Below are 22607 nucleotides of genomic sequence, written 5' to 3' on the forward strand. Positions count from 1 at the left end.
GTGGTCAAAAGTTGAGTGTGTCTTGGAGTCTGAACATGAAATCCTTTTTTATTCAGTGCTTATTTTATAGTTGCTTGTAAAGCACTTCTACAAGCCTTCTTTGGGTCATCCTGTATGGGTCTTGCAGTTAGATGGAGTTTTCTCTTTGTTGTCCTGACTAAGTTGTTAAAGGCCCTTGAAGAAATCTTGGGCTTTTTTGCCATGATCCGGCAGATTGGTAGTCGTTCCATAAGTTTTCTACTTCCTCATAACGCTCCCAATAGTGTCTCTTAAAATTTGACATTAGTTTGAAAATCTTGTTGTGCAAAAAGGCATTCTGGTTTGATCAAATAATCATTTTCCGAGCTTTCGTTGAGGCTCTTTTGTACTCTCTAACGTCTTGGTTATGTTTTACCTTCAAAGGCCATAAAGATCAACTTTCAAACAGCTTAAAAACGAATAACATGATATAAAGGTTGAATAACTGCGGCGTATCTGTTTGTGTTAAATGTACTTACACTTAAACACAAGTACTGCTTCATCCAAGTCTTTAAGAGTCATCATAATCAGAATATTTACTGTTTGAAAAGAAACGTGAATTGATAAATCCTTTATTAATACAACTTTATTAATATACATGTTTAAAAATCATAGCTATCTTGTAGCCAGTTACTGTTTGCGTTCAAGTGCAGGAGATTATCTTGAAGTTGTGGGAACTTTACACAATACCTGCACACCTGCTTGAGGTGGGGTAAAGGAATCCTCCAGCACTAGAGGGCACCCTCTTTCTCCCTACCCCTCTGATCTGCTCTGTTGTTTTACACACTCTTGCACTCAGAGACCATGCTGAATGTTCAAATATGAAAGTCAGAATGAGATGTTCTCACGGCTACAAGGAGACAATCAATTTGAATTGCATTAATCAGTGCTTGCACTCAGGCCTTCTCTGGTTCACTTTTCAATTACAAGTGTTACATCTCTGGCTTTCCTCCCTCTCTGTGCACTGCTGTCTTGTTCTGTTCAGGTTTATATCGTAGTCTTGCTGTAACCATATTAATATTGTTAGCCCATTGTTTTTTTTTAACCCTACAGCAGCCCATGTGATTTTTAACCTGATGAAAATCACTTCTGCATAGATTGAAAAGCTGCTTAAACACATCACAGCCAGCCTTCTCCTGCAAGATGTTCTCCTTTGCTTTTCTTCTCCTAGTTCTTCCTTGCTTCGTTTCCTGTTGTACACCTCCTCCATCTTTTAGTTCTCACAGCTTTTCTCCTCGTTGATGTTTCCGCTTCATATACAGCACCCCTCCATGCATCTTGCTACATCCAAACCCCTTTTCTTTTACCTCCTCCCTGTCCCTCCCCTGTCTTCCTATGCTAAATGGGTTGCATTACTTTAATGAGCCAGTAATTTATGGAGGAGGAGTGCCGGGCTTGTATCATTTGCCCACAAAGTGTTTGGCCTGCTTAAAGCTCAAACTCCCCACCCTATGGAAAAGAACGCATGCGCTTTCAAAGCAGAAACTACTCAAGACCCAGAGGAAAATTGCACACGTAAAAGACCAAGAGAGTCTTTATAAAACGTATAAAGAAGATTTTGTTTAAATTGTTTAATTACTATGCTTGTGCAGGCATTCCAAATATAAATCTGTTTGAATGTATATATGCTCACTAAAGTTAATTTGTTTGCTTTATTTTTTTAATTTATTTGCCATTCCTTAAGTGGATCATTGTATTTAATGTTTTTAATCAGTAAACTCCTATAGAAATTGGTAGCAAACTGGGTTTGGCTAAAACATTCACATTAAATAGTTAAATACTCACACAACATGGCATGCAGGCTAAAACAATAAAAGGATAAAATATGTCTGGTCAAATATAGAAAAGAAATCACACTAAAGATTATTTTTGCTCTATTGAAATTGCTATTCTTGATCAAGATTACTCAGTTATTGCTCCTTTTCAAAACACATTATTACAGTATTACAGTTAAAGAACAAAGCAGGTATCCAATGTCAAAAGTATTGGGTCATCTGCTTTTACACACACATAAACCTTAATAAGGCATTTGGACATAACACTCTGAAAAAGTTACAACGTTTTTGAGCCAGTGTCAGAAGGACTTCAAAAACTGACATTCAGCCTTCCTGCGAACCCGTCAAAGATTGTTTTATTGTACTTCTTTAAAAAATAAAAAAAAAGATTGTTTTATTGTACTTCTTTACTAGTTAATCAAATTTAAAACAATCTAGTTTATCTTCTCCCGGTTTCTTTGTCATGAAAAACCTGCGTGACAAAAAATGAATGGCTTAAAAACAGGGATGTCAGTATTTCACTAAAGCCAATAACCATTAAAAAGATTTGAAAACAGGTTGTTGAGTGTAACAATCTAAAAACATTCCTGTCTGTGTTGTCCTATGGACGTGAAAAATTAATCTACCTGTATGGGGAAGCAGCGGCACATGCCCAGCACGACTGTGATGACTACACTTTAAGCAGGAAGTGTTTTTATACACATGTGCATGTCATTAAATTATAACATTTACAACATTTTTAGCATTCCTGTTAGTGCCTCGTGCACAGAAATCGCAATTAAAATGTTGTCCCATAAAGTAATCTCATTTTTAATGCATTGTTGTCATGTGCTCAGGGCCTGTATACTTTGAGTGCATTGATGCTTCGCAACCTATAAGTGTGAAGGCCTGCAGGTCAGAGCTGGAAAAGCACCAAACTAAGTTGAATGTAATATGTTTGCCAAGTAAAGTATTAATTTAACTTAGGTTTGTAACTAGACAAAGAAAAAGCTGATAGACAAAGAGGAGACATACTCATCAACCAGTGCTGTTTAGCTACACCTACTGTCAACATTTGACAGTAGGTCACATGGTCAAATACTGCTGTGTCAATTTGGAGCTACACTGAGTGGAAGATTCAAGACAATGTACAGCTTCTGCTGGATGCAGCATTTATAATTAAAGTGTATCTTTGAATGGAACATTTCACACCATATAATCCATATACATGAACGGCCTCCCATGGTGATGTTAAACACCACGGCGGCAGGCGGTGACCCCGATCGTAAAGAGGTTAGAGGTCAGCACAGCTACTAAGACGGTGACAGTGACCCTGAACACAGGAACATCCTTGAGAGAGGATCAGGAGGGGGTGGGGAGGTATAAAAGATGAGGGCACGGCAAGGATCAGAGGGACGTAAGAAAGACCGACTCATGAGAGAAAGGGGCAGCAGGATGTGAGAAAAGCTCTGAGGAGTCAACCAAGCTTGAGATGAAATGAGTTCAACCAAAAACAGAGAGAATCTAATAATTGGTGGAAAAGGATGGAGCGGGTCAGCTGAAAGGGTCAATAATGAATCAGTTTGGATTTGGCCTATATGAAGAAAGAGAGGAAACGTGTAGGTTACGGTGTTTGATGCGTTGGACAGAGTTGCTGTTGTATATAGAACAAAGCTGTTTCTCAGTGATACCGCTGGTGTAAAAAAAATAAATCCCAGTATAGTGTCAGCCACACTTATAATAAACCTATGCCACAGAAAAAAGCCAGGGGACTTACAGTATTTCTCTTTTTTTTTTTTTTTTTTTTTTTTTTTTTTTTTTTTTTTTTTTTGGCAGTGGCATAATTTCGCATTGAAATGTCTAATCTTCATAAGATGTACATTTAATTAATAGGGAATGAGATATGATTGTTTTTGACAAAATCTCAGTGGTAACCCCTACTGTCATTACTTGTACACCCCTTTTTTTTACCAGTGGGTCAGCACACTCATATTACATTTCACAAAGTTGGGTCATACAGAAAGCGGGATCTTTAACATCCGTCTCTGAAATCTCTCGATTAGTTGTTCCCAGACTTCCTTTTTTTTTTAGCTTCTAACCCAGACTAACGGCAGGAGAAACTCCCACTACTGGTTGAACAGACAAGCATTTCTAAAAAGTCAATGAAAAATGACTGACAACACAAACATCACCAAACAATGTAATTTTTTTTTACACTGATTCACTGTTGAAACTAACTCAAACTTTTTTTGTTTTCATACTGGTACATAATAAAAAAATAAGATTGGGCAAATTGGGCAAATTTTCTCCTGAGAAAAAAAAGCATTGTCCCTTACCTTCAGAATTATTCTGTTTTGTTATTACTCTGTTTCTGTAGTTCCCTTCTGAAAAAGATATGCTTTGTGTTTTTATGAGACACCCTGACTATGCAGCAGTTTTAAAACGAGGTTCTTAAACTGCCATTTTGCTTTTAAGTGGTCTTATCAAATTCATAGATGCTGTCAAAGCAGCCGTCCCAAGTAAGACATGAGTTATTCTGTGCGCGACTGAAATGAGCCTCAGCAAAGGTTAGCTATAAACTGGAAAATATGTTTGATCTATAGCCAGGTATTGATCAAAAACACTGTCTGAGCTCATGAAAATGTACGGGTGTGCGTGGAGCACTTTGGTAGAGTGTGCCCTGTGTATGCAGTTATAGCACTTGACGTGTGAGTTGATTTATGGCCAGGTATTGATCAGAAAACATCACAGCCGCTTTTAAACTTTGCTAAAGAGCTTTTGGTGAGACCTGACTGAGTGCAGTTACAGACTCGTGGTCTATTAGGAGTTTGTATGAACAAACCAAACACTTAGTTTAGTACGATATGAGAGCAACCTGATCATCAGACTTATAGAGTTGCTTTCTTTCCCTTTATTACTTTTTTTGACCACAACTGCATACACAGTGCCTTGGAAAAGTATTCATATCCCTTTAATCTTTTGCCATTTTTTATGTGATACACCAACACCATTTAGCAGCTACCTGTAAATAGGGAGGGAAGAAATACATACTCAAATAAAAATATGAAATGTGCATTTGTATCCAGCTCCTTCAACTCTGATATTCCTAAATAAAGTCCTGTGAAAGACTTTCTGTTTTATGCAGGACTTTTAACTTTTACAGGACATTTACCTGGATATGTTTCTTTTTTTTTTGTGCACAGCACAAAAGATGTGGCAACTTTGATAAAATTGTCACGTTGGTCTTTAACATTCAATTTGGAACACTTCACGTTTAACTCGTCGGTATTATACTAAACTTTTGGTTGTAAAAGTTAGGAGAGAAGTGCAAATCAGTGTGTTGAGCTTACCAGAACAAATGATTACCTCTGCACATTTGTATATGGCCATTTCCTCTTAAATAAGCTGCAGCTCTGTTTGTCTTTATTGCTTTCAGAATTAGATGGAAGAATTGGGTTTGGGTCTTTCTTTGTTTGAGACTTCTCACTGTTAATGGTTTACTGACGTAATTGCAGTGCAACTAACGTAATTGTTTGTCTTTAGGGCTGTTTCGGGGGCTTATTAGACCCTTAAGTCAGTAATAGACACAACAGCTCGGTTGAACAATTTGTGGGGGTTTCTCAAAAATGGGCTTTGGGAGTTTGTCTCTGGTTAATGATTCCCACTGGGTCACAGCAGACAGAGAGGACCGTTAAAAGGCTGGAGATAAGGCACTGAAACAGACTTGGTGGCACTTTGAAGGCTGACTCTGTGTTTAGGATGGATTGAGAGGGGATGTGTGTTTTGAAGAGGAAAAGGGTAAAGCGTGCGGGCCACACCAGCTGACTTAAATAAAATGGAAACCTAAAAAAAACCGTATGTGCTTCGTCTGCCGTCCTATTCCTTCACTGTTTACTGCAACTTTGCTGCTTATTGTCTGTTCACGTCATCACAAAACAGAAACAAAAGCAGCAGATACAAACACAATTTTTTTTTTGCATAATCATAAATTTACATCTATGCTATTCTGTAACCCTGTATACTTTGTATGAGTCATACATAGAAGAACGTTTTCTACTTCTATTTTAATGGGCGGGAAAAACTGGGTCCATTTCTGACCTCTGGATCCAATTGTAGCGTGTAATTACCTTTAAGACTTGCTCCCTATGCTAAAGGATTAACCATAATCCATAACAAAGCCATAACTGTGCTACACAACGTTAATGTCAGTCAGATGCATGCAACATGGGATTCAGTGTGCAGGATTCAGGCGGCTTCATCTGGCCACCTCTTTATTTCCGCTGGTCTTCTCAATCATGTTCTCATTTTTAATACAAATTGGTAAACATTTGTCAGCATTGCACAGCTTTCCATCTCTATTGCACCCTAAAAGGGGGCAGAGGATTAATATCCTCAAAGGAAAGGTCCATGGGAGCGGACATGCTATAGGTTTGAAATATGGCTTAATATCCTGCATTTACTGCATATGGCAATGGGAACCTTCAGTCCGTGTGTTTTGTTGATATCATCTTTGGAGAAGAAATATGAAATTCATAAAGCTTCAGAGTTTTTACACATATATAAAGCTATAGCCCTGCAAATATGTCAATATTAGGTTATGATGGGATTTTTATGGGTATATTTCTTTACCTCTGACTTGTCCCCAAAAATCATCACCTGCCTCAACGATTATTGTCCTTTTGCTCTGACCTCTGTCATCATTAAGTGCTTCGGGAGGATCCTCCTGCAACACATCAAATACGGCATCCCTCCTGGCCTGGACAACCTGCAGATTACCTACAGGGAGAATCGCTCCACGGAGGACTCTGTCTAGTTAACACTGCACTCAGCTCTGACTCATCTGCAGCAGCCCAACACCTATGTTAGGATGCTCTTCATTGACTTCAGCTTAGCATTCAACACCATGCTACTAAACATTCTGGCTCTGAAGCTCTGCAACATGGGATTATCCACACCTCTCTGTTCCTGGATCAGCGACTTCCCTATCAACAGGCCCCAGGTGGTGAGGATAGGGAAGCGCACATCTGCTCCACTGGTCTTCAACACAGGAACGCCACAGAGTTTTGTCCTCAGCCTTGCTCTCTTCACCCTTTTCACCCAGGACTGTTCTTTTGTCCACCCCACAAACACAGTGGTGAAGTTTGTGGACGACACCACTGTAGTTGGTCCCATCTCCAACAATGGTGAGACCCACTACAGGGATGAATTCAGCAATCTGACACAGTGGTGCTCTAGGAGCAACCTCATCCTGAACACTAGTAAGACCAAGGAGGTAATAACAGATCACAGGAGGACAGGGGGAGGTGGTGGAGCACGTGGACAGCATTAGGTTCCTGGGCATTCACATCTTCTCAGTCCTCTCCTTTACTGTGAACACCTCCCATCTGGTGAAGAAGCCCCAACAATGGCTCTTCTTCCTCAGGAACCTGAAAAGATCTGGGCTTTCCACTAAACCGCTAAAAAAACTTCTACAGAGCTACCATAGAAAGTGTTTTACGTCTCAACATATGGTATGGGAGCTGCACAGTGCAGGAGAGGAAGGACTTAGCCCGGATGGTGAGAACAGTGCAGGGGATTGTGGGATGCAGTGTACAGGAGTTGGACTCAGAATGAGTCCAGAGAAGGGCCAGACGCATCTTCACTGGTCACACACACCCGGGCAATGCGCTGTTTGCCCGTCTAACACACCTTGTTTTGATGTACAGACAGTCTCAAGCTTTACCTAGTGGTAAAAAATCGCTTACTGCTGCTATAAGGTGATTTGTTGGCTAAACTAAGCTAAACAAGTGACTTTAATCAGATGTTCTCATGGATTCTAAAGCATTTCCATCCAATTGGACTGACGTTACTCGAGAAATACAGGTGAGACAGACCAAGCCTATCTGCTATAAGTAGTTCACTCACAGCCAGAATCTGACATTGATGAGCCGTCAGCCATGACAGTGAAGCTGAAACGAGCAGTGACGAAGATCTTCTTCATAACATACATCTTTAAGATCATATTCATTCTCCCATTTCAATTATTTTTTTTATTTTTTATTGATGGCCATTGATATGATTTTGCTGTCACGTTATGTGACATGCCAGCATAGCAGTTGCAGAGATGTCATAAAAATCCACTGTTAACACTGCATAAACAAGGTTAAGGACACATTGGTAGCAAAGACAGGGATTTCACTTTATAATTGTAATTTTACATTGGGTAAGTCAACACCTCATATTATCTAAGGTGCACTTCTTCCAACAAGAACGGTTGATTGGTACTCCCTACTGTTTACTATTATTACTAAGCAACTTGTATACCAGCCCCTAAACTGCTGGTTACAATCCAGAGAGGTTAATTGGCTTACCTTTTGGCTGGTGAGGGAGCTGGATTCAGTCCAGGATATTTTATTACTGGATTCTTCTGTTCCTCTATCTATTGATGATTCTGTTATTATTTAATTGATCCACAACTCCATCAAGGTCTGGGCACATTTCACCCAACATTTACATCTTTGCAGGTTTTACTTTTGATCCTACCTTCCACATTGGATGGTACGTTTAGGTTTAGCATTGAGCAGGTCTTATCGCCTTTAAATATCTGTTTTTACAGAACCATCTTGCATCATTTAAACATCTGTCCATAAAGTATACTCCTACCAAACCTCACATTTCTAATTACTTACAGCTCAGAGATGTTCTTCAAATGAATCTCCCTAACTTTCCAGATGTAACAGCAACCAAACTAGCTGAGCCTCTTAGCGTACAACCTTGAGACAAATATCTAAGCTCTGATATTTATGGTAAACTGTGTGGATGAACTGCAGCCCACTCCAAGGCAAAATAAACCAGATGGTAGAAAGGCTTTTTGTGCTCTTTCTATCTATGAAATTAAAATACAAGCAAAAACATGGTTAAAAAAAAGATAAAAACTTTGTTTTATACCTAACATTTTCAATTTTAAATAATATAACAAACTTCATCCTAGAAGAATTTAAAAACTTTCTATCTACATCAAGCACCTGTGCTGACAGGCCAAAGTTTAGGTATTCTCGAATTAAGGTCATACCGAAACTTTCTGAGGGCGGCAAAAGCTCCCCCTTGCCACAGTTTAGAAAAAGTCAAAATGTAAATATCTGACTTTAAGTTTACACGCATGTTCAGATTTGTAAAGAAGTTATTTTAATTGACTCCTCTGTGGAGTTTGGTGGGGTATATTTTGTTCTGTGTGCGTGACTTAAGAAAGAGCTAAGCGTAAGAGCAAAGTGCAAGCAGTCAGCATTAGTCCTAACGAGTGATTCCAGCCTCATTTTCTTAGTCAACTGACATTGTCGCGCTGTGCACGTGTCTGCAGGCTGTTGAGGAGGGCCTCTTTTCACTGACAACGAGCGCCTGTTGTAGGTCACCTCTCTGATAGCTCCATCTCTCCTTATCACCCCTTCATTCTGTCTATCTGTCCTTGCCCATCACTCGATCTCTCCCCTCACTCCCCCTGTCATTCACTCACCTCTCCAATCTTTGTCTCCACTTTAGACATTACATCCCCTTCCCAAGGTTATCACACGTCAACCACTAAAACAGCGTCTGGATTTGTGTGTATTATTCAGCAATGACGGTCCTCTAAAAATACAGCAGGTTTTTTTTTGCACATATTTTGCTCTTTTTGTTGCAACTTCCTAAAATCGTTAGGGCTTGTTGATTGCCCGTCTTTCTTCCTCATACAAAGACCCACACAAGCACATAAACTGCAGATGAGCACACGGGGCCACAGCTGGAATGCGTCGCATCAGAGGCTCATTGGGAAAATGCCCATGCCCCCGAGCACACTGCCTTCACCGTGCCTGGGAGCTGATTAATTTCCCACGTCCAGTATGTCTACCATAAAGTGCTCAGTCTGCTCCTCCTTCCACATCTGCCTTTTCCAGTTAGTTTTAGTTCCCTTAGTCTTTGGTTGCAATAGATGAAAAATGTCTGGGCAAAGAACTTGTCTTGCTGAACTTCTTGCTGCCCTCCAGTTTTTGTGGCCTTTGCTTCCTTTCATTTTTTTGTCCCCTTTTATCCATATTTTATGTCAGTTGGGAGGTGACGTTTGGTTTTTAACCTCCTCATGTTATCCAAATGGAAAAAATGAAACCGCCTTTTTTTTGTTCTTTCTCACAACATTGGATTTGCCGTTTTTCAGCTTGTGTCCTGCCACAGCAACAACTTCTGCCTTATTTCCTATCTATAGTTCATATACATTTCAAGGGTTGCATTGGATGTTGTTTACTTAATTAAATCAGGCCCAAGACCTTTGAAGATGAGGTTGGCCAGTTCATCAGTCAGTGTGGTCAGCACTTTCCTATTGCAAGAAGACATCAAAGGAGTAAAGCAATGTCCACGTCTGGCTTATTTAAGTCATGTTGTGCTGTTTTTTAACATTCTGTATGACGTTTGTGTTCGTCTGTGCTGTTACGCAGCCAAAACCGGCTTCAGTTAAGCTTTTACTTTGAGCATTGTCTAAAACCAGGTTTTAGTTTGTGAAATGTATTTCTATTAAACTGCTCAGCGCAACAAAGAAAGATACGCCTTTGTTGCCAATTCTCCAATTTTTGTGAAACTTTGACCTACCTAAACCTATTTTGGCAGGTTTTTCTTGGAAGAAAACTGGCTTTAACATCTATTTTTTACTCTTCTTGGCAGTAGTTAGTTATTTATATTAAGAGGAGAGGCAAGGTTATGACTTTTGTGTGAGACAGCAGTTGGCTGTCTCACATACAAAAGTGTCAAAAAGTATTTTTATATTATAAAATGAAGAGAAAAAGATTACAGAAGTGACATTTTAAATTAATTTGTCTTGCAGTTATTATGACTAGCCTTACTAAAAGTACAGTCTCCATGTTGCACTTCGCTCTCAGACTGCAGGTCTACTGGTGGTCCCTAGAGTCTCAAAAAGTAGAATGGGAGGCAGATATTTTAGTTATCAGGCTCCTCTCCTGTGGAACTACTACTACTTCCAACTCCTTTTTTGACAAAGCTTATAGTTAGAGTGGCTTAGTTTACCCTGAAATATTTCTGTAGTTATGCTGCTATAGGATTAGGCTGCTGGAGGACATCAGGGCCTATTTTTCTCACTGTGTTGAGTTCCCCTACTGTTCTCCATTTTGCATTGTTTGTTGTTATTTCATCTTTGCAACTTTGTTTTCTGAAGATGTTTAGCCTTCCTGTTATCGGCTGAATGTCTCGCCCTCTCACTCTTGCAGCCTGGTCAAGCGTTACACATCTGAAGATGTCTTTGAAAATCTAGTTTCTTTTTAAGTAGTTCTTACATCTCTGGGCTTTTTCTGACTTCATTTTAAACATCTGACAAGTACCTTGCTGATACCGAAAACAGCTCAGTAATACAGAAAACACAAGGGCTTTTCCACATCTTTGTGTTTGTTGTATCTAAAAATGTTTTCTAAGCATAAAACCATTTCTAAGAACATTTTTATCCATATAAAAATAATGAAAACAACTCAAAATGCTGTAGTGGATCTACCTGGGCTTATATGTGGCTCTCCAGTGCCTCTTCAAAATGCTGCAAAAAGGAAAGAAAAAAGCTTGAATAATGTGAGTAAAGCTTGCAGTGGTTATGCCTGATGGGCATTTGGTGTCAGGTTGCAGGTGAGGCAATAGCCTTACTTTCAAAAAGTTGTGAATTTTTTGTTTACATAGAAACACAAGGATGGCACATGATTTTTTTTTTTTACTGCCTCTTATGAAATAAATTTTTGTTGTTGTATTGCTCCAAAAATGATAAATTGCTTTTGTGTATCTACATGATCCCATTCCCACTGGCACCTTTTGTGAATGGGATGGTATGAATCCTATCTTACAGTTGTACGATTTTAATAAGTATTAATATGAAGCATTTTTTTAAATATGACTTGAAACTCCACATTAAGGTTAACTTAATAGCATACTTCTTTTGCAGCAAAGCAGTCCTGCCAAATTTATTTTAGATTTTTTATTCTTTAGTTTCAGTTGAATTGAAGAGACTGCAAAAAGTCGTATTTATTCTTCATCCTGTCGAGCAGAAATTATAGCATTCTCTGACTGAATCAAAGAGTATATGTTCAGGTCTGTCTCACCTTAGGAATATAGTCATTAAGTTTAATGTGGCTGTCTCAGTGTAAAATAGCATTGCACTGTCAAAAGATTTTTATTTGTCATGATATCATAATGTTTCTTCTAAATTCAATCACAGTTCCAGGAGAATTTGTTAAATGATAAACATGACCCCTGTCCTCTCTGGAATTCATCTGTCCTAATTTGCATTATGAAAAAATAAAAACTGAGTTAAAGAAAAATGTTTCAAGATTAAAAATGTATGCTCCATTCAGATGCCTGAAAGAAAAGTCTAAATTTTAGAAAAATAATTTACTTTGTGTTTGAACCACTTCCTTTATCCTCATTTGCCACGTCATGACTTTTGTCCAATTAATTGATCATTTTGGGTTTTTTTTTGTCACTGGAAGATTTACTCAGTCATTTAAATATCAAAATAGGTCCATTACACTGGGTTAGGGTTGAGGAAATAGGCAGTAACACAACCCTTTACCACAATGCTGCCTGTGTTGTTTCAGGATTTGTGGCACATACATACAGACAGCAAGTCAACAAGGTCAATGGTTTGCAGAAAAAGATTTGTAACGGAAAAATATAGTCACTATAAACACACACATACAGGACTACAGTTCATCCTTAACTACCGTGTTTTTTGGACTATAAGTCGCTCCGGAACATTAGTTGCATCAGTCAAAAATATGCTTCATAACGAGGAAAAAATCATATATAAGTCACACTGCACTATAGGTCGCCGCAGACTATAAATTGCATTTATTTAGCAATTTATTTGACACAAGCCAAGACTAAAAACTGACATTTAATCTGGTCAGGTAATTTATTCAAACCACCAACTCCAATTTGGAGAGTTTTCGTCAGCACATTTCAGCGTAATGAGCCATTACACTGAAAGTTGTCAAAATTACACTGAAATTAGATCGTGAGCGTAGCGGTGCTATGTACTCAGCTAACAACATGACACTGATGTTTGAGAGCAACATAAACCTCACGTGCATCACTGAAGTTGTAAACCGCCCGGACAACAGACCTGTAAGCTAGCGCTAGCTGTTATTAGCTATAGCAGGGTCCTGTTGCAGTCTGGGCTCTACGAGCTGCACCTTTCAATGCTCCACCGTGTGAATGCATACTGAAACAGCAAACCAACGTACAAACATGTGTTCTGTCTTTGTTGTCTATAAATACATGTTTTAATTAATTTTTAAGCGGTACAGGAGCAACATATAGCTTTCACAAACCTAGAGACCCCTGCTTGGGGCTAAAGACGGTAATGTTTACTACTTGGTTCATGTTGGCTCTACGATTTACCATTTAAAATTGATATATAAGTCGCAGGATCGGCCAAACTATGAAAAAAAGTGTGACTTATTAGGGGTGGACGATAATTCAATAATGATATATATCGATCGATAGACGTCTATCGATGATACAAAAAAGGGTCAATAAAAATTCAATAGAATAACGGTTTTCCTTTCTTTTTGCATTCTAGCCTTTCATGTAGGTTAATATTACAGTCATTACATCCTCCCAACCAATCAAAATCACAAACGCAGACCCAGGAACCAAGCTCCACACCGTTCGAAAAGTTCAGAGAGCACGCGTTCTTTTTTCTTTTTTAGAAATGTTTTGGTAAAATGTTGGTTGAATAAAGGGGTGAATTTGTATTCAGTGTTTGTGTGTCTGTATTTAAAAATAGGTAATTGAGCAACAGCATAAAATGGCCAGGGCTGCACTTAAAATATATGTTTTGAATTTGTTGATAATTATCGATATCGATCAATATGATTTATATTTTATCAATATGCTTTTTTTTCCTATATCGTCCAGCCCTATGACTTATAGTCCAAAATACACAGTACGGTACATGTACTGTACGTCTTTGAAATGTTCTCTGTCTTCATCAGAGATATTGAAAAACCCATGCGAGGGGGGAGGAGGGATTTCCAGTACACTTAGATGGTGGTAATGACACACCATCATTTGGGAGAATGTAATAACTGAATATCTTATAAGGGTGTAAAAGATGCCAAACCACAGAAACTCTTCACGTCAGGTTCAAAAGGAGGTGAAGAAGCTGATGAAGGAGGGCTTCTTCTTAAGTTGCAGTCATCAAAGTGTTGACCACTTGTTGACCTTGCTTTGAAAGAGTAAAGTTATTCTAGCCTGAAACTGCCTTGTGTTTTAAAAAAAAAAAAAAGAAGTCCTTCGTGGTGTCAGAAAACATCTTGTGCCTGAGCTGAGAAAGTAACAGGTTAGGAAATCCCTACCTGGGGATTTAATGGAGTTAATGAAACACTGCATATTTATGGTTTTACTCTGTTGCTCACCCTTGGCTGACATCTGTGACAGTAGTTTCAAACTAAAAGGTGTGAGTTTAGTTTAGCTTTAGCTTTAACAATTAGATGCTGGGGGCTCTGGATTAAGCAGAGGATAATAGCCCTGAAGGAGTTAAATGATCCATAACCCTAATTACCTGATCTATTTTATTAATTTGTTATATATAGACTTATATTTGTTTTGTATAGACTTATATTTTAGACTTAAGGGTGTGTTATAAATATTTGGATCCAAGCACTCAATAATGCATTTATGCACGCACGCATGCACGCACGCACGCACGCACGCACGCACGCACACACACACACACACCAGCTGGCTGATCCTAAAGCCATTTTCAGGCAGGGCAGCAGAGTGTGTCCTCATTATCGTCTGTGACTGTGTAGTCACCACTCGATCACAGCTCCTGCGAGCTGAATAGGATTTTACCGTCTTCTCTTCCTCCCGCTCTTCCGCCTTTTTCACCTCAACTTCTCTTGCATGTCGCTTCATCTGTGCGTCTGACAGCAAATCAGTACGAGGCAGGAAAGACAATTCCCTGTCCCCGTACTCTGCATTGAACTTGTTTGATCATTTCTTTCACAATTATCATAATTGTATTAGATGGTATGCAAGAAAGGAAAAGGAATATGGGAACATTTCATACCAAAATTTACTTTAAGTCGTTTGTAGTCATTCAGGAAAATAGGACCCTGTTAAATATAGAGTTAATTCAAAAGAAACGTTCACATTTTGATGTCTAATCTAATTTATTAACCGTACCTAGAAAATAAAGTGAGTTTATTACAAATAAATATCAATATTGATTGACAAAAAATATAAAAAAAAATGTTTTAGCTGATGGAAAAAACATAGGACACCCTACCCCTTTAATAACTAGTGTTCTTATACTTATGCATATGGTGACCTTTTAACCAATGTCCAGACTGTAAGAGCAAATGATAAACTCTAATCTATTGATCATACTTTCACGAAGGAGTATCAGGGGTGCTCTGCTAACGCTCAGTTTGCTAAATATACACATGAGGTACTCCTGACTGTCAGACTGATAAATGTGTGGTATATTATCACCTACATGTGACAAACTTGAAAGATTAGGATCAAAGCAATCTCACCTGAAGTTAGAAATCATCCCTAAATGCAAAGGACTATTACCTTGCTCTGTAGGTATAAAAATGAGAATGGGAAGAGGAATACTAATACTAAAGTCTGTACAGGTAAATCACTGAGTGAACTTGTAAAAAGTTAAATTAATGTCAAATAATGCTGCGTAAACTTAAATGATCCAAGCTATTGCAGACAGGCTCAAATCGCAACAGCAAAACAGCAACTGGGCTTTCATTCGAAAGAAAGTCGGGTTGCCTCTGATTCAAGCCTGTTTGTTGTTGCGATGACCCAGACAACTGAGAATTTGCACAGGCATGATCTAAACTATTTCAATCCTGTTGAACAGGTTGCAGGCGGCCTAACGTTCACCACAGCTTCTCCAGACCCTTTCATCCCATGAGCTCAGAGGGAATCTGCCCTCATCTGTAAAAAGAAAAGGGCACCAGTGTTGAACCTTCCAGTTCTGGCATTCTCCGGCAAATCCCAGTCCAGCTCCTCGGTTCCGTGTAGTGACCACAGGGGCCTTCTAGAGAACGTCAGCCCCCTTAGGCCACCCTCATGAAATCTGTTTTTTATGGTTTGGTTAGAGACATCCATGCCAGTGGCCCTCTGGAGGTAACTTTGTAGGGCTCTGGCAGTAGTCATCCTGTTCCTCCTTGCACAAAGGAGCAGATATCGGTCCTGCTGATGGGTTAAGGATCTCCAGCGGACCTGTCCAGCTCTCCTAAAGTAACTGAATGTCTCCTGGAATCTCCTCCATGCTCCTGACACTGTCCTGGGAATCACAGCAGACTATCAGGCAATGACCCGTGTTGTTGTGCCATCTTGGTGGAGGCTGCTTCTGCAACCTCTGTAGGGTCCAGGAATCGTCTCTTGCTACCTGCACTGACACTGATCCTGCTCAAATGCAAAACTACGGGAAAGCATTTAATGGAAAATGAGGAGGGAGAAAATGTCTGTGGCCTTCACCTGCAACACCAAAACAGCTGACACTGATTAAGAACCCCCCTCTACTACTGACCTGAACCGATCGATACTCCAGAGGTTTAACTGACTTGGCATTGTGCTCTGATTAAAAAGCCTTGCTTTAATATTTTTGAGCAGTGTATTTTTACGTTCTCAACATCAGACACAGCTCCCTGTTTTGTTCTTAATGTTTTCTTGTCATGTTGTGGGAGGCTGAGTTGTTTTAAAAGGGATCAGAAATGCACGTTTGGCAAAGGAAAAGATGAAAAGGTCCCACGTTTGATTTGTATCGTTGCAAAATTCTAGTTGTTGTTTTTTTTTGACCTCCCTCTCTAAAGAAACCTCCTCAGCCTCTCTGCGCAGGGTTTTGAACAGCAGTGATATGTGTGTCTTTGCTTCAGATAAAAGGCTTGAACCCAGCTAATCAAATTTTGGATCATGTGACTGAAGATGTTGAGGGGAACAAGATATAAAAACGTTTCATTTGCTTGAAAACGTTCCAGTTTTCTGCCGCTGCGCCTCACAGGCGAGTGTCTCTAGCATCGGCATGCTTCACAACTTTATCGTTTGGTTACCTCATGTTCTTTGTAATCTGTCTGGCTCGGGGAAAGCGTCTTCTACCATGTTGCTGTTTTACGTGAAACATACTGTAGCTTCAAAGCAGCTTTACTGGCCGTTTAGCCATAATGTACCATTAGGCATGGCATGATGGAGCACAAAAGGAACCACATGTGGTGCACGTCTAGTGGACAGCGCTACATATTTCATATGTAACATACTGTTTGTGTGTGTGTGTGTGTGTGTGTGTGTGTGTTGAGACGTCTACCTTACATAGCAGGAAAAGGATTTGAAGACATGTGGGATTATAACGTTCCCTTTTCCTGTGGGAAAAAGCCTCCCACGCCTCTAACCCTCTCTCATATACATATACTTGGACACACGGTCCTGGGCTGCCAGTCATACTCAATGTGCAGTAACATTGCTGATGTGCTGACTGAGTGTTATTTAACGGCGTACACGAGGAGGGCTTTTCATAAAAACGAGGAGCTAAGAAGAACACTTTTCCTCCTTATTGAGCTGGAGATGTCTCAAACTTGTTCACAAGACAAAAAAAAGGTTGAAGTAAAATGGATTTCTGCAAATGAGAAACAACATCAGGGCTAAGGAGCTATTTGAAGGGGCTGTCAAAGGCTTTCTCAGTCCTTACCTTCCCCCTTTCATCTTTCCCTCACCTCTTATCCCGCCTCCTTCTTTTGGGTTCTCATTAGGGATGGCTGTGAGAATGAAGAACAAAGCCCGGGAACTGCCAATCGATCCCCAAGCAGAGCTGTCAATTGACTGATTGAGCTCGGGTCTCGGGGATGCACACAACAATTGATGTGCCAAAGACTGATGAGGGAGATTGCAGTGTGTCTGTTTGCGTTTGTGTGTTAATACAGTATATGAAGTCTTTGAGACAGATTACAGAAGACGTTTTCTCACTTCTTCAGCTGTACATTTTCAGGTTTGTCACCACATTAAGATGTTATTCCACACAGGTGAGAAATGCTATAATGTGAGAAAAGGTACAGTTTCGCTTTGAGGATTTCATGCCTTCATCATCAACACAAATGGCAAATTAATTTGAAGCTTTTAATGATCTATATGTTTTAGGATGAACAGACTAAATTGCTGTATATATACAGACTGAAATTTGTAAATGTATGTTGAAAAAATGTTTTTAGTTTTTAAGCGTAACCCACACATTTTCCTCAACAAGTTTATATGTAGGTTTAGGATCATTGTTCTGTCCAGCTGCTTCCATGTTTTAACTATTTATTTGTTGATTTAGGATGAAATCTAAAAAAAATGGACTTAGTCTTCTATCTTCATTTTCCCACCACTCTGTGTAAGGTATCAGTGCCAGCGGCAGTGAATCAGACCCTCACCATGATCCTACCACCACTGAACTTGACAGTTTTTGCAGGGATCTTTGGTCTACGATGCTTAAATTGAGTCTGTGAAAGTATACAATAGCTCAAAATAGCTCAATCTTGGTCTTCTCCAACCATCAGTGTTTGGCTTATTGATGCTGAATACGCAGAGAACTTGCTGCTCCAGTGTTTTTGTGTCTTGATGGTGTCTGGCTGGTTCTGGGTCACTCCATCCAGTTTCTTTCCATTTGGAGAGGACTAAGATTAACGTCTGGGTTTGTGCTAATAAACCAACCAATTTATATAAATTCAAAAATTTCTGATAGGATAAGTGGTCTTCAGTCAGAATTATGGCAGAAGTTTGTTCAAGGCCAGAAAAAGCATATTTGGAAGCTTTGCTACAGAGCATTTATCCTAACGTTGGTGCAGGTGTATGTATATATTTGAGCTTGTAACCATAATTTTGACCCTGACTGGATTAGGGAAAATCTACAATAAATTCAAGCCTGTTCAGATGATTATTTATTTTTTTTTCAAATAATGTTTAAAACATGTTTTAATAATTATTCCACTCAGTAAAAAGAAATTCAATAATTTTTTTACTAAAATAAAACCTATATCTTTTCACACATGCTCCGCTGGTTTAACAAAGCCCCCAGGAGACAGACACATATTTGTTTTTCCTGGACACTTTTTACCCTGGCACTTTGTTTCTTCCCTGGCACCAGTCAAAAAACACAACTCACACATGCAAAATTATATCATACACTGGCATGGAGTCACACTCTGCTTTGGCACTGTGTCATTGTCATTGCCTCTCAGTGTTGCGACTCATGCCAGCGTTCTGATGTACGACTCCTGCTGCTGTCTGAGCAAACATGGGTGTGTGGGTGACTTTTCAATATGCAAGCGTGTGCAGTTTATTCTTCAAGGTGTTGACTAAACGTCACAATTGTGTCACAGCTAGTCGGATGAGTTGCCCTGGTTTCATCTAAAATTTGCTGTGCATCTCTGGGGGACAGCGACGCTCCCACATTTGCATGAAAAAAAAAAAGGTTTTCAGACTAACACCTTTCTCTGTTTTTTTTTCCCTCCCACCCCCCCATTCCCTTCTCCATGTCCACAGCTTTGATAGCCATAGGCCAGTACAGCAGTACCATAGAGACCGTGGATGCTGGCTGGTGCAAAGACATCACAGACCAAGGAGCCACACAGATCGCTCAAAGCAGCAAATCCCTGCGATACCTGGGCCTCATGAGATGTGACAAGGTAACAAGGCTCAACGCTAAACCTGTGACTGCAGCAGATGATTGCTTAGTGTGTGTGTGTGTGTGTGTGTGTGTGTGTGTGTGTGTGCTCACACGCTGTGGCAGAAAGTCGCGGGAATGTAAATTTGTGTTCATGTACCTGAGCAAAGGGTTCTCTTAGAGAAGATAACGACGATAAAAATGGAAATTCAAATATTTGGGTTTTAGAGTCACAGAAAACAAGGAATATAACAAGACCACCAGAGACCTAAAATCTTGGACCGCAGTTGCAATGGCCATTTGCATTTTATAGTCCACAAACAGTCAGTTGCCATCAGGTGCAGCATTGCCAGAATTGAATACATTAGGAACCCCATTTTTAGTGCAAGCAACGTGGATGACATACAATTACTTTTTTAGCTCCCACCTCCAGGTAACACGTGCAGAAAATCAATAGACAAATGCAGTGAAAACCGAATCTGAAGCAACACAGTTAGAATGTAGCCATGTGAAACATGTATATCATGCTTATTGTGCGAAACTTCATCATACTGAAGAGAGATATCATCATATATCAGTACTGTCACAGTTTTGTAAGACTGTTGAAATATTTAAAATAGATTTATGCAAACTGAAGACATCCACAAAGAGTGAGGCTGCTGGGCATCTTTGGCTTTCCTGCAACATAAATGTGCAATTATCCTTCTTCTTCATCACCCCCCCTCATCATCATTACTATTGGTATTCTTATTGGAATTTTCTATAATTTCACTCAGTGACATATTGACTGTCACCAACTCATACAGAATGTAATCTGCATCACATTATATCCTTTTGGCTTGAAAACGAGATCCTGTGTCTCGTGAGACCGGCTGTATTAATAAAGTTTAAATAAAATAAAAATACAGAAACATTATTGGTAACGTCTAGATTTGCAAATTCTGCATTTGCGTTCTTTGCATCTACATTGTTTGCATGAGTTGCTTTGAGAATGTGAGAGTAATAACAATGAGGGGGGAAAAATAGGACCACGGCACAGGAAATCTGTGCAAGTGCTTGTGTTTTTTACGCCTTAAAAATGCTTTAAAGGATTCCAACAAATGCTGTATACAATGTCAACAATTTTTGACAATTGCTGTTTAAGAGCTGTGCAATAATGCAATCACAAAGGACTTCTTGGATGTGATGTTTAGACTTAGACTTAGACAACTTTATTTGTCATTTTGTATGCACAGAGTGCGTACAGAACGAAATTTTGTTTGCATACAGCTTGAAAAATTCAGTGAATTGCAGTAGATTTCAGGATAAAGTAACTTTACAGGATGACATTGCAGGATAAAGTGCAACAGTGATTTCACAGTACAGCAATTGAAATGTAAACACTGCAGGACAAATGTGGTATAGAGTCCAGTTATAGCTTCAGCAGTTCAACAGTCTGATGGCAGCAGGGAAAAAAGCTTTTGCAGAACCCGGAGGACCTGCAGCGGATGCTGCGGAACCTCTTTCCAGAAGGTAGCAGGGAGAACAGTCCATGGTGGGGGTATGTGGGGTCCCTGATGATGTTACGGGCTCGGGACACACAGTGCTGTGATGAAAGGTCCTTAATGGAGGGAAGAGGAGCCCCGATGATCCCTTCTGCTGTCCTCACCACTCTCCTCACGTTCTTCCAGTCGGCGGCACTGCGGCCTCCACACCACACAGAGAGACAGCTGGTCAGAATGCTCTCTATGGTACTTCTGTAGAAGGTCTTGAGGATGGGCGGGGGCAGGCGGGCTCTCCTAATCCATTTGGTTGGATAATTTATTTCAAGTGCCAGGGATTCTTGCTCCACATGCCAATAATGTGTTGGATGGTCTCTAACTGCCCTTGATACCAACACCTGACATACGTTTTTGGCAGCTGCGGCAGCTGAAGTTCAGGGACAGTGCAATAGATGTTGATATGTTAGAAGGAAGTGAAGAGTGGGTTGGGTTGGATGAGCTTTTTTCCTGATTTTTGTTTTCTTCATTGAAATATTGTATTAAATGTGGTAAACTTTGTCTGGTATTACAAATACTTTGATGATCTGAATCATTTAATTGTGACTAAAAAGCACAGAGAGGAGAAATCTGCAAGCGGATAAATTATTTTTCAAAGCATTGTTAAGTCAGCAGGTGGGTTGATAACAATGGTAAAACCCTTTCCTACCGGATACCCGATGGAAGCTTGTGTAGTTTTGTTACCATAACAACTCCACCCATCCCTCCAGTTGGTTGAGTGGAGCTTTTTGTTAAAACAGATCCACCCACTTGGTGTGGTATCATGAGTGGAATAAGAGCAAAGAAGAAGGGAGAGCGAGAGAGAGAGAAAGAGAGAGAGACCAGCTGGCTTGGCTTTGGCGCTTTAGTCTGCACAGATATTTTTCTGTCGCTAAGCCCCAAACCCCAGCATTTGTGAGAAAATGTCCCTTAGGGTCATTTTCCTTTGGATTTAGGAACATTTTTACATTTGGTTTTGGATTTCACCATCTTAAGATCCCCCTGGTGCCCTGTTAAATGGCTATGAGAAGGTAGCTGGTGATAAAAAAAAAAAGGGGGAGGGGGGGATTTTGACTTATGTTCAAGGCTGTTCAGCAGGTTGGAAACTCATCATTTTTATTCCTTCATTATAAAATCGGTGGATATCTGCGAGTCGTGGCCTCCAAGTTGACCCTATGGATTTCTCCGATAAAAATGAACGCTCTCAGATGGTTAAGTGCGTCGAGTGCATCGGTGTATCATATTTATCTATTTAGACTGTAATAAAATTATATTACATGAGGATTTGACAGTGACCCCCATTTGTGAGGTCTCTGGGATGAAGCAGTGTACTCAGTTCACATTACAGCAGACATAAATGTGTATCTATCATATTTATCTGTAAGTAGTAAAGTGAAACAGCATTACACAGCAGGTGATCACTCAGGCTCCATTTTCATTTAGTTCACCACTACCACACTGACTCATTGACCCAGCAATCGATAGATACAGTCGAGCTAATAAAAACAGGAATGACCCACATCCTAACTGCAACAGAACAACAGTTTAATTTACCCTCCCAGCTTCCTTTTCAGATGTAACGGCGATCATTTAAGCATAACTATGATGAATAATTACTACAACGCGCAAAACAAGACAACATTTTAGAATCAGCTCTCGGGG

At 39.7% G+C, this 22607-nt stretch overlaps 1 protein-coding gene across 3 annotated transcripts in view; it reads left to right on the forward strand.

Annotated features, from left to right (window-relative positions):
* The window catches only part of fbxl17 (F-box and leucine-rich repeat protein 17), a 348909-nt gene that overhangs the window by 293210 nt on the left and 33092 nt on the right, over positions 1 to 22607 (forward strand). For all 3 annotated transcript variants that reach the window (XM_036143888.1, XM_012869993.3, XM_036143889.1), the window contains one exon: positions 19308 to 19450. In XM_036143888.1, coding sequence (XP_035999781.1) covers positions 19308 to 19450 — 143 coding nt within the window. The remainder of the gene's footprint in view (positions 1 to 19307; positions 19451 to 22607) is intronic.

Source organism: Fundulus heteroclitus, chromosome 12 (assembly GCF_011125445.2).
Source record: "Fundulus heteroclitus isolate FHET01 chromosome 12, MU-UCD_Fhet_4.1, whole genome shotgun sequence".
Taxonomy (NCBI): domain Eukaryota; kingdom Metazoa; phylum Chordata; class Actinopteri; order Cyprinodontiformes; family Fundulidae; genus Fundulus; species Fundulus heteroclitus.